The sequence below is a fragment of the Podarcis pityusensis genome, assembly GCF_964106645.2.
Source record: "Podarcis pityusensis genome assembly, chromosome: 1".
Taxonomy (NCBI): domain Eukaryota; kingdom Metazoa; phylum Chordata; class Lepidosauria; order Squamata; family Lacertidae; genus Podarcis; species Podarcis pityusensis.
Window position 1 is genome coordinate 12,014,016 of NC_138028.1, and position 9,918 is coordinate 12,023,933.

The window sequence follows — 9,918 nt, forward strand, 5'->3', positions numbered from 1 at the left end:
GCTGCTGGTGTTGATCTCCTGGTTTGCCAAAGCTGTATAGTTTAGTAGAGTTGCATACATATTACTTAGAGTAGCAAGCTTACTTATCCAGAGTTACTGGCTGCTTTTTGGGTGAATTTAACAGTTAGGGGAGGTTTGTAATGTTTTGTAGTAACAAAGCAAGGAATCGAGTCCCCCATTGTGCTGAACATGGCAGGCTTTTCATTTCAGTTTGTATCCAAAGTTCAGAAACAGCAATTTGCTTTTCCAGCCAAGAATTGGCTTTGAACAGAGCCACAGGCAAGTGAAGCTGATTCTCTCCAGTCCCTCTTCCTTTATTGAAGTCTTGCAAGATGTTGGTTTTAGAAGTGGTTGCTTACTTTCCTTAACTGATCAGCTGAGAGGCTGATGACCAGAGTAAACACCTGTGATCAGCTACAACTGGCCTGGAAAATAGAACAAGGAAGCAGTTTAGGAGCAGTGGTTCTTGGTGAAGTGCTTCATGAAAACAAGAGAGAATGAGGCCCTTAAAAAAAAGGGTAATGAATCGCTTTTGCTTTAAGTGCTTTCTTCTGCATGAAGAGTCGCCTTTGTCCTTGCTTCATGTGTTGGGAGAGGCAGCTGTTTCTCTGCAACAGTTGGTGCCTGTGTCAGGTGTCTGTCTCCCTTGAAGATGGTGGCTCAGGAATTGCATTGCTGCCACTTCAGAGTGAGGGGCTTAAGATTAACACTTCCAGTGGTTTAGAATGTTTTCCAGTCCTGACAACATTCACCGGTTCTCTTGAGCTCCTGTGCACAGGCTGGAGCTTTAGCTGTCAAAGGATGGACTTCCAATACCAGGCTGCAAGTACTTCAGCTTGCCAGTCATAATGTTTCCTTTTCTTCCAGGGGTTCTTCTGACACCCCGCTGAGCCTATTTTGGAGGCCACGTGGGGAGGGAGGGAACCCCATTTGTGCAAGCGGAAGCTCTCATACAGGTTTGCACTGAAAGCACTGATTAGGGGGATCCTACCCGAAGTCTTTCAGTTAACAACCTTTCCATTTGATAATAAGTGCTGTGCTCGCATGAAAAGATCTGCATTAACCAATTCACACAGTTGTGGTTACCATTCATGCTCCCTAAATCTCCTGTTGTGTCTGTACCAGACCAGTGTGTATCTTGTACACTCGCTGCCCCCCAATCTACATGTCCCGTGGTCTCCAAGGTGCTTCTGGTTTCTTTCTTGTGCCTTCTGCAAAAAGGGACAATTATGTAGTCAAGATGGTCAGGATTCATGGTATCGGGATGCATTTTGTGAGGTTTTAAGTGGTCCTTTATGTGGCACTTTTGTGGAAAGATAGGGAGCATCCCAGTAGATCAGTGCTGCATCTGAGCATCCTCAGATCTTGTTGGAGCTGCAGTGTTAGGGGAGGGTGGGTCCGCTTATTTTCCAAGCTGGACAAAACAGTAATTCAACATTTGTAATCTTAATAAGTTGTGTAAATATCCATGTACTTACTTACCTTTGCATATTTCTGCATTTGTTGGGAAGGGCACAGATCTGTGCAGAGGAGAGCAGCAGAACGTAATACTGTATGTATTTCAGGGAGGGAGAAGGGGTCCACTCGGTCATAGGAAAATCTTCATATGGTCATCTTTAGTTTGGAAAATTTGCCTGGCTTGAACTGCAATGTGGAGCTGGCAACCACTACTGTCAGCTGAGCAGCTGTTGGCTGAGCCCAGTACTGAGACGAAAGGGACGTTGGGAGGCCCTCTGCAGTGTGCAGGGTCTACAACATACTTACGTTCCAGCCTTAATCTGCCTTTCAATCTCAAATTTATGCATCCCCAACACCACCCCTTTCTGTGTGTGTGTGTGTTGAAGCAATTGAAGGATCTCCAAACGGTCCCCTACCAAAAGCAGATTTGCAAAGCCCAGATTTCACCGGTATCTATCTGCAGCAGCGCAAATGCCCAGTTAACTTGTTTTGGTCTTTCTGAATTCTCTCTTCTCTCCAGTACCAAACAAGGGACTGACATGATCCTTTTTCTTGAGTCCATGCCCCAAATTGTGGGAGGCTTGATCACCACTCAGACCTTATTATTTCTAAAGCAGTTTTAAGCACTATCCAGAAAAGGGGATGCATTAATAAGATTGCCAATTCCTCATTTACATATTGACACATCAAATGATATTTCATACCAGTTGATGAGATTATCCATGAAACTTCATGCCACAGTAAACTTAGCCTTCAGTGTGCTCTCTTGCTAAGGCCAAGTGCTTCTGTGTGAGAAACCTACAGGCAGATGGTTTGGGATAGTAAGTGTTGTGAAACCCACATTGGCATGGATTTAGTGGTAGAGAAACAACTCAGCTAGTGCAGTGGAGGTTTCCTGGTGCCTCCCTCACATTACAGCCCCTTTACCCCTTGAAAAGCCACTCCTGAGGGGGCTGTAGCAGGATAGGGAAATTAAGAGAATTTAGTAGGGCTGCCTAATTGAAGTGCCTTTCTGCTTATGCAAAACATTTCTGGATTCAAACCATTATCTTCAGCTGCAGAAAGCAACCTTTTTGTGGCACTTTCAAGACTATATGATGCAGTGTGGCATAAGCTTTTATGGACTAAAGTTCTAGAGTCTCAACAAATACTTCTTTAACATACCACAACACACTTTGTTGTCTTGGTGCAACATAGCTACCTTTCTCAAATTTGCCATTTGCCTTAGGTACTTCAAAACCACATCCAAGTACGCCAGTGTGTGATCACGACATAAAATGATCTGCATGTGATTTCTTTCACAAAAGTGTTTTCTATGTAGAAAAACCTTAATTGCTGCTCCCTTTTGGTATGGCACTTAAACTGAGAGTGTCCTAAGGAAGTTGGTTTGAGGAATCATGCTTTACGTTTTTGTCGTTATGAAGTACAAATTCTGTGTTAGGTTTTGAGATACCCTCTTTACCCAGCTACATGCCCACAACCTCCCAATTCTTCCAAGATTGGAAGGGATCCTGATTAGAGTACTGTTTAAAGAGTCTTTCCTATGCTATTTTTTCCTCATTTTCATTTTAAAAAGCTCTTGTGCCAGATCTCCACACTACTACTGAAACTTGGCAATGTAAGGGTTCTGTGGGAACAGCTGTCAAAGGAGAAACACTGAGGAATTTAGTTGCAAGGGTGGTTGGTGTGCACACCCCTCGCTGGACTTTGATCTACGATTGCTGTAAGAACTGCTGTTTCCTGCCTGACTTCATTTGGGAAGATTTGGCAAGATCATTCCTCTCTCCCTCCCACCCAGCTTTCCTCGTTCTGAAGGACTTTCTTCTTACGAGCCAAGAGTTCTGCTTAAAAAGTCTCTCCCAAGCACCTCATTGTCTGGAATTTTGAGCAAAAGCACTTCTGCTTTGAAATACATTACATTGTTTATAGCCATGGGGAAGCTGTTGAATTTGTAACGGGAGCAGAGTAGCAAGTCTCCAACAGTTTCTCTGAGAGCTTTTTTTCTGTGTTTGCCAAGACTAAAAGTCTATCTTCCAAGTTGGGAGGGAAGAGGAGAGAGTATGGTCAAAATCAAAAAAAATATTGGGAGAACCCAGCTTTCCTTCAGCGCTCAAACCAGCTTTTAGATCAAGCAGCCTAAAGTGAATACTGAAATCTCAATGTTTAAACCATTTTTTGCATGATTGGGGGAGGGGGCATTGGGAAAGAATCTTTAGTCTCTGAACGTTGCCACTGAAAACTCAACATTACGCTAAATTAAGGAAATCAAAATTCTCTGACCTGTTAAAATCATGAAGATTAAGCAAATGAGTGTTTTTCTTATTTACCTAATTTAATATGTAGTGTTTACTCTGCTGGTTTGGAGGAGGACTAAGGAGCAACATGGCCACTGAAGCCCCTCACTCTGATACCCGAATCATTAACTTGGGCTTCTAGAATTGCAACTAGACATTGCCCACATGCTTCCAAGCATATATTGGCAACTGTAAGGGCTAGAAAACTTGTGTTTACAAAATTAAAGCTGGGATTCTTGGGAAGTTGAGGTCAGCAGCTTTTCTTCATGCTTGTGGCAAGCTCTAGCTATCCTTGCATTTCCACCTCCAAACACAGCAATCTCTTAGCTCTATGAAGGCAGTGATGGCCAAACTTGGCCCTCCAGCTGTTTTGGGACTACTATTCCCATCATCCCTGACCACTGGTCCTGTTAGCTAGGGATGATGGGAGTTGTAGTCCCAAAAAAGCTGGAGGGCCAAGTATGGCCATCACTGCTATGAAGAGATCTGCCACAGCACCCTTGTTGAACACAAGTCTGGCTTATGTCTGGAAACTCTACTATAACACCTGGACTTTGATGGTAAAAAAGGATATATAACACAAAAAAACCTAGGAGTGTTGTTACAGCCGTATACTTGACTGTGTTATACCGCTCTGCAGTTTTATCATTGGTTTATGTTCTGTTTCAGGTTCATGTTGGGAAGAGGTCTGAAACGCAAGCTGAGTGATTATGAAGAGAACATGGCAGGTGTGTCAAGTGCCTTCGATTCCAGCCGAAACCTGCCATATCCACTCAAGAGGCAGCTGGTGCTCAATGTGTGCCTCACCAAACTACAGACCTACAAGATGCTGGCAGAGCCAAACCTGCACCGCTCTGTCCTTATCGCCAACACAGTCAGGCAAATCCAGGAGGAGATGAGGCAAGAAAATAGCCAGCAGTTCATTCATATGTGCAGTGGCTTCAGCACCAGCCCTTCCAGTTACCTGGGCTTGGATTTGTTTGGAATGCCATCACACATTTTCCCAGGTGTTCATCAGCAGGAGTCCAACGGTCATGAGCCACGGCCTGTGGAAGGCCCAATTGAAAACAACTTGCTGGTGGTTTCAGATAATGACATGTCATCTGCCATTTCATCTATTCTGAAAGACTTGGACTTCATGGAGGACGTGAGCCCACCTTCGTACCTGGCTGGATCTGGAGATGATCAGTTTAAGACTTCTGAAACTTCAGGCTTTCGGTTGGAAGATGACAGACAAGACTTGAAGGGAGTGGAATGTGCATTTGGTTCCTTCGAAATTTCAAGCTCAACTAGCTACTTGAAAGACTTGGCTATCGATGACATTTTTGAAGATATTGACACTTCGATGTACGATTCAGACTTTGACTGCCCCTCACTAACTCCTCCAAGAGCATCGCCTGTGGCACCCACAGAAGAGATATTGAAAACCTTCTCTTCTTGCAATTCCTCCTCAGCAAGCAACATCCCAATATGTAGAAGTGATCTCAGTGATTTGGACCATATCATGGAGATTCTTGTAGGGTCTTGATACTTTTCTAAAATCCAAAGATACTTTTTCCTGTGCTACCACCCTATGCTGGTTTGAAGAAAAAGCCACACAGGGAGAGGGATTGAACTGCAATGTGTTACGTTGGAATGGTAGTTAGACATTATCCTTAAGTGGTTCTCAAAACCTCTCCAAAACTTATATATAAACCAAAAAAAGTGGCAAGCTGTTATATAAAATGGAGTATTTATTAAACCAATTGTGCAATTTTTTTATCCTAGGGTAAATGCAAGGAATATGTCTCTTGCACCTTTCCCTAGTCCCACAAATCTCACTTTTTTAAATGTGCAATTTTTAATCTGTCCGAAAAATTTGCATAACAGTAATTTCCATAAGGGGAAAACATCTTCTAAAGTCTAATGATTCTATTTTTAATATAAAATGAGACGCTTTGTTGACATTCACTGGAGTTGCATACTTGGATTTGCAACCTCAGTAAATACAAATATATTTTTAAAGTATTTAAAGGACTACAGGCCTCTTCCCTTTTGTTGAAGGAGCTTCAAGATGCTTGGCAGCAAAATGCCTTGCATTTTGTAAAGCATTTGAAACTATTTATTTTTGTAAAATTTTATAGTCTTTTTACATTTTACTACATTGCTCCATCATAGTTTAGAGATAACAAAAGAGGCACGGCAAAGCACTGATCTGGTTGGACGGAGCTGGCACTACCTCTCTAAGCAGCAATGCTGTAACTCTTTCCAGTGCTTTGTCTAAAACTGCAGATTTTTTGTTTTCTTGGATGGTGTTTGTGGCGGTATAAACAAGAAACTTCTCAGCGTCATAGCTGGCTTCGGAAATTTTATGGTATTTAATTATACACATTAACAAATGTAATTTATATGTAGATTATCCGATTTTAAACTTTGTCAGTATTATGTGCTTCAATTTGGGAGTAATATGGGTTTTTTAAATTTAGTATTTACTGTACAGGTAGAACTATTTTAACTCTTTGGAGAATATTGTATCTCTGCAACACGATTTCTAGATTTTATGTGCAATATACATCACTTAAGCAGAACATTTTTGCACACCTTGTATTCTTAAAGAAGTGCATCAAATCCAAATGGCAGGCACCAATTCAAGATACTAGAGGTGTCTGAAGTGTACTGTGTGCACTCTATGTCCTGGCAACTTTGTCCTGTAGGAGTGGGGCGGGACATGTCTAAGAGCACAGCTGTGGCCTAGCAAGATTCCTTTTTGTGGGAGGAGGGGTGTTGCTTTGTTCAAAATGCTAATCATAGATTGTATGCCTTTCATGATGGTTTTTACTCCTTTTTTTTTTTTTTTTTGCATGAAAAATGCTAATAGTCTGCACTGTGCAAATCTTAGGATCACCCTATCAGAAGTTTAGGAATTTGCACAGCAGAGATCCCGATAAATTGCAGAAGCATATTTTGTCATATTGTAACATAGGCCTGCCATCAGCATCCAGTATGCATGAATGTGTCAGGATGCATGCACCTCCAGCAATGCCCACCAGGACTAAAGACTCTTCCAGCTTTTCTTTGGTGCCACTGAGCAGGCCTTTCCAGCAGTAGTGTTGTTGACTGATTATGGAAATTCATCAGATATCTGTACCCACCTCAATTTCTGCCCACTCCACCCATTCATCATACCTATCTAAGAACAGATGGCGTCAAAGTATCAAAAGCCAAAACCGGCCATCCTGTTTGTCATAGCTTCCAGACACATTTCTAAAGGCAGAGCAGATTGTATTAGAATTGGAAGACCCCCCCCCCCCACAATAACTCTCAAATGTAATAGGCAGTTCCTATTACATTTTTGGGAAACGGAGGCTGGCAGCCCTCTAGCACTGGTTGGAGCTGAGCTGCCACTTGGTTCCAGTAGGAGGTGCCCAAGCACCACAGGGAAAAGCAGGCCAAAGCAGCACCAGCCAACATCAGTTCCTTGCCCTGTTGTTCTAACCACACTTGACTTGCTGGAATCGTTGCTTCTCCCCTTCCCACCCAACTCCCATTGATGTTTTCCTAACCCCAGTATTGATATGACAGTGGAAGAAGGTTTGTTCTGAGAGCATACTGGCTCAACAATGATGCATTTTGGGGATAAAAGGCTCCAGACTGGGGCAAGAACGTGGTTGTTAGTTATGGAACAACCAGCATCACGGTATGTCCCTAGCATAAATGCCTGAGGTTGTTCCACAGGTGACGTGGAGAAAATTATCCAGATGTGTCTCTATCAGTAATATTGCTATTGTCAACCTTGTTTTCTAACTATTTATTTTAACTCTTTTATTTTATTGTTCTTGAGGAATCCATCAAGCTTCAGATTTTTTAATAATGGAAACAGAACCTTGTTTAATCTGAAAATAATTCAAATACTCTATCTTTGGTTCCAAATATTGGGCTATTTATTTAGTCCTGACTCTACTAATAATGGAACCAGATCCTGCAACTAATGCAGAATGAATCCTGTTTTGTTGCCCTAGTGCACAGCTTGGCAAGCAAAGTGTGTTTACATGCACAACCCATGCAAATAGATCTATACCACAGCAGCAGAACCTTCGGCAAAATGCTGTCCATCTTTGATGTAAAGGGATTTGGGTATAAAGAATGTACACAGATTGTGCAGAAATGCTTCTTTGTATGTATAAATATGAATCTTGAAAATGGTAAGGGCCTTCTGCACTGTGATGAAGCAGAATTGTGGTTAAAAGAATATTTTTTAAAATTTCTGTGATAATAAATATTTCATTCTAAGTTCTCATCTACAGAAGTAATTCTTGGTTAATTTGAATATTTGTGTGTACTTACAACTGTATTCCTGTTCACCCTTAGTTTTCTACTGATACATAATGCCAGTAGGGCAAATGACCTGACTTGGGCATGAGAGGTCCCATTCCTAACCAAGAGATACTGACTTGCACTGTGAGCAGCACATTTTGTGGGTCTAACTACATGTTACAGATGTGTGAAGAAAGTGCTGTTTCGTAAAGAAACATGGCACTGAGGAGAGGACCACTACCATTTATCTGCTCCAGTTACCTCCAGCCACTTTTCCAGAGAAGGTTTTAGAGGTGCGTTAAACACATCACAAACTTCACAGAGAAAGCAGTTAGCTGGGCAGCAGTTTGGAGCACAGAAATGCCAGGTGGGTAGATAAGTATTGACTCTGCTGGTTCTCTGTGGGGCCAGAGGGCTAAGTTGCTGTGTTGGCATGGAATGTTTATGAACATTCCATATGCTTGGCCCACAACCCGTCAGGATGTTTATAGTTCTTTGAGACACGGGTTAGTTGTCTGGCTGGGATTAGAAGCTCACATTGGCCCTAAAAACAGAGTATTTTTGTGTGGCTGAGGAAAGGAGGCAGGGAAACTCTGAGCCCAGAAGTGAGGTGGTTGGAGGAAAGGTACAGAATAAGCAATGAACAGGAAAGAATTTCAAGGGAGAATAAGATGTGCAGAAACTTGCCTGAAAACCTGATTGTGGTCCAGGCTTAAGGTAGTTCTTATTTGTCTTTTTCAGTATTTTTAAACTGCCCCTTCATCTATGAAATGTCAGGGAAATATACAAGAAAGATTAGGTAGTTGTGTGTATATGTGTGTTGTAAATTGATGAAAGACTGATAAAACTAAAAAGAAAAAAGACTAAATGATAACTGACTTTCAAATACATTAGCAAATATTTATGAGCAGGTGTTCAACTGATGGTAGCAATGGTGCCAGCTGTACTTTTATGGGTTTGGGTATGGAAATCTCAAGAGACGGGGAGAGCTGCAGTTCACCAGGTAATTTTCTGAAGCTGGGCTTCCAGTGACAATGCTCATTCCAAGACTATCCCTCGCCACCAAGCTAAATTTATAGTCTTTCAAGGGGAGTGCAACCCATTTTGTACACCCAATTGCTGGACATAAAAACCACCTCCATGTTGTCAGATGCTTCAGCTTACTAGCTTACATCCAGCCCACTTTGCAAAACCAGGCACTGGTCTGAACAGCCCCATGCTGCCATGTTACTACAAACACTTTGATAGCCTCACCCAGCAGCTTCTTATAAAATATTTTAACTCAGACTAAGGTAATGGGTGGTATACAAATACATCATGTGGACAGGATGGGACCCTGTAGCAATCAGAAGCATGGGCAGAAACCCTCCAATGCTTTCTCAAAGTGACCCTGTATATTGGGGGAGGGAGGGGGAAAAGGCATTTGTATGTCCACTAATGGCCATGGCTAGAGGCAAAAGTATGCAGAGCTGTAAATGTGCATTTTATGTGCCCCCGCTTTTTTTTATTACATTAGACTGGTTCTTTCACACTTACACTTCCCTCCATATCCTCTATCCAGGCAAGGAAGAAGCATTGTCAGAGTTCAAGGATACATCCCAGCCAAGCAAAACAACTCAAGGGTGGTGTAAAACCATGTGGATAAGAGGTCTGGCTTAGGGAAAAAGCGTTGCATTTGTGATAAATGTCTATGCCTGGATGAGGCTTCAATCCCATGCAGCTGGCCTCAGCAGGATACTTCCCACCCAACTGCTATAGAACCAACGCCTAACTCCTAGAATCTGAGGGAGACTACTGGGTCATAAACGCCTACTCAACAAAGACAATTGGAATGGGGCCGTTTATTATTGCATAATAGAGTCGCAGGTCAGTC

The 9,918-nt window shown here is 42.3% G+C and overlaps 1 protein-coding gene across 2 annotated transcripts in view; it reads left to right on the plus strand.

Annotated features, from left to right (window-relative positions):
• The window catches only part of LOC308469695 (SERTA domain-containing protein 2-like), a 25,401-nt gene extending 17,373 nt beyond the window's left edge, over positions 1-8,028 (plus strand). For both annotated transcript variants that reach the window (XM_080992532.1, XM_080992531.1), the window contains exon 3: positions 4,422-8,028. In XM_080992532.1, coding sequence (XP_080848658.1) covers positions 4,426-5,280 — 855 coding nt within the window. In that variant the 5' untranslated portion in view covers positions 4,422-4,425 and the 3' untranslated portion in view covers positions 5,281-8,028. The remainder of the gene's footprint in view (positions 1-4,421) is intronic.
• The last annotated feature ends 1,890 nt before the right edge of the window (positions 8,029-9,918 follow it).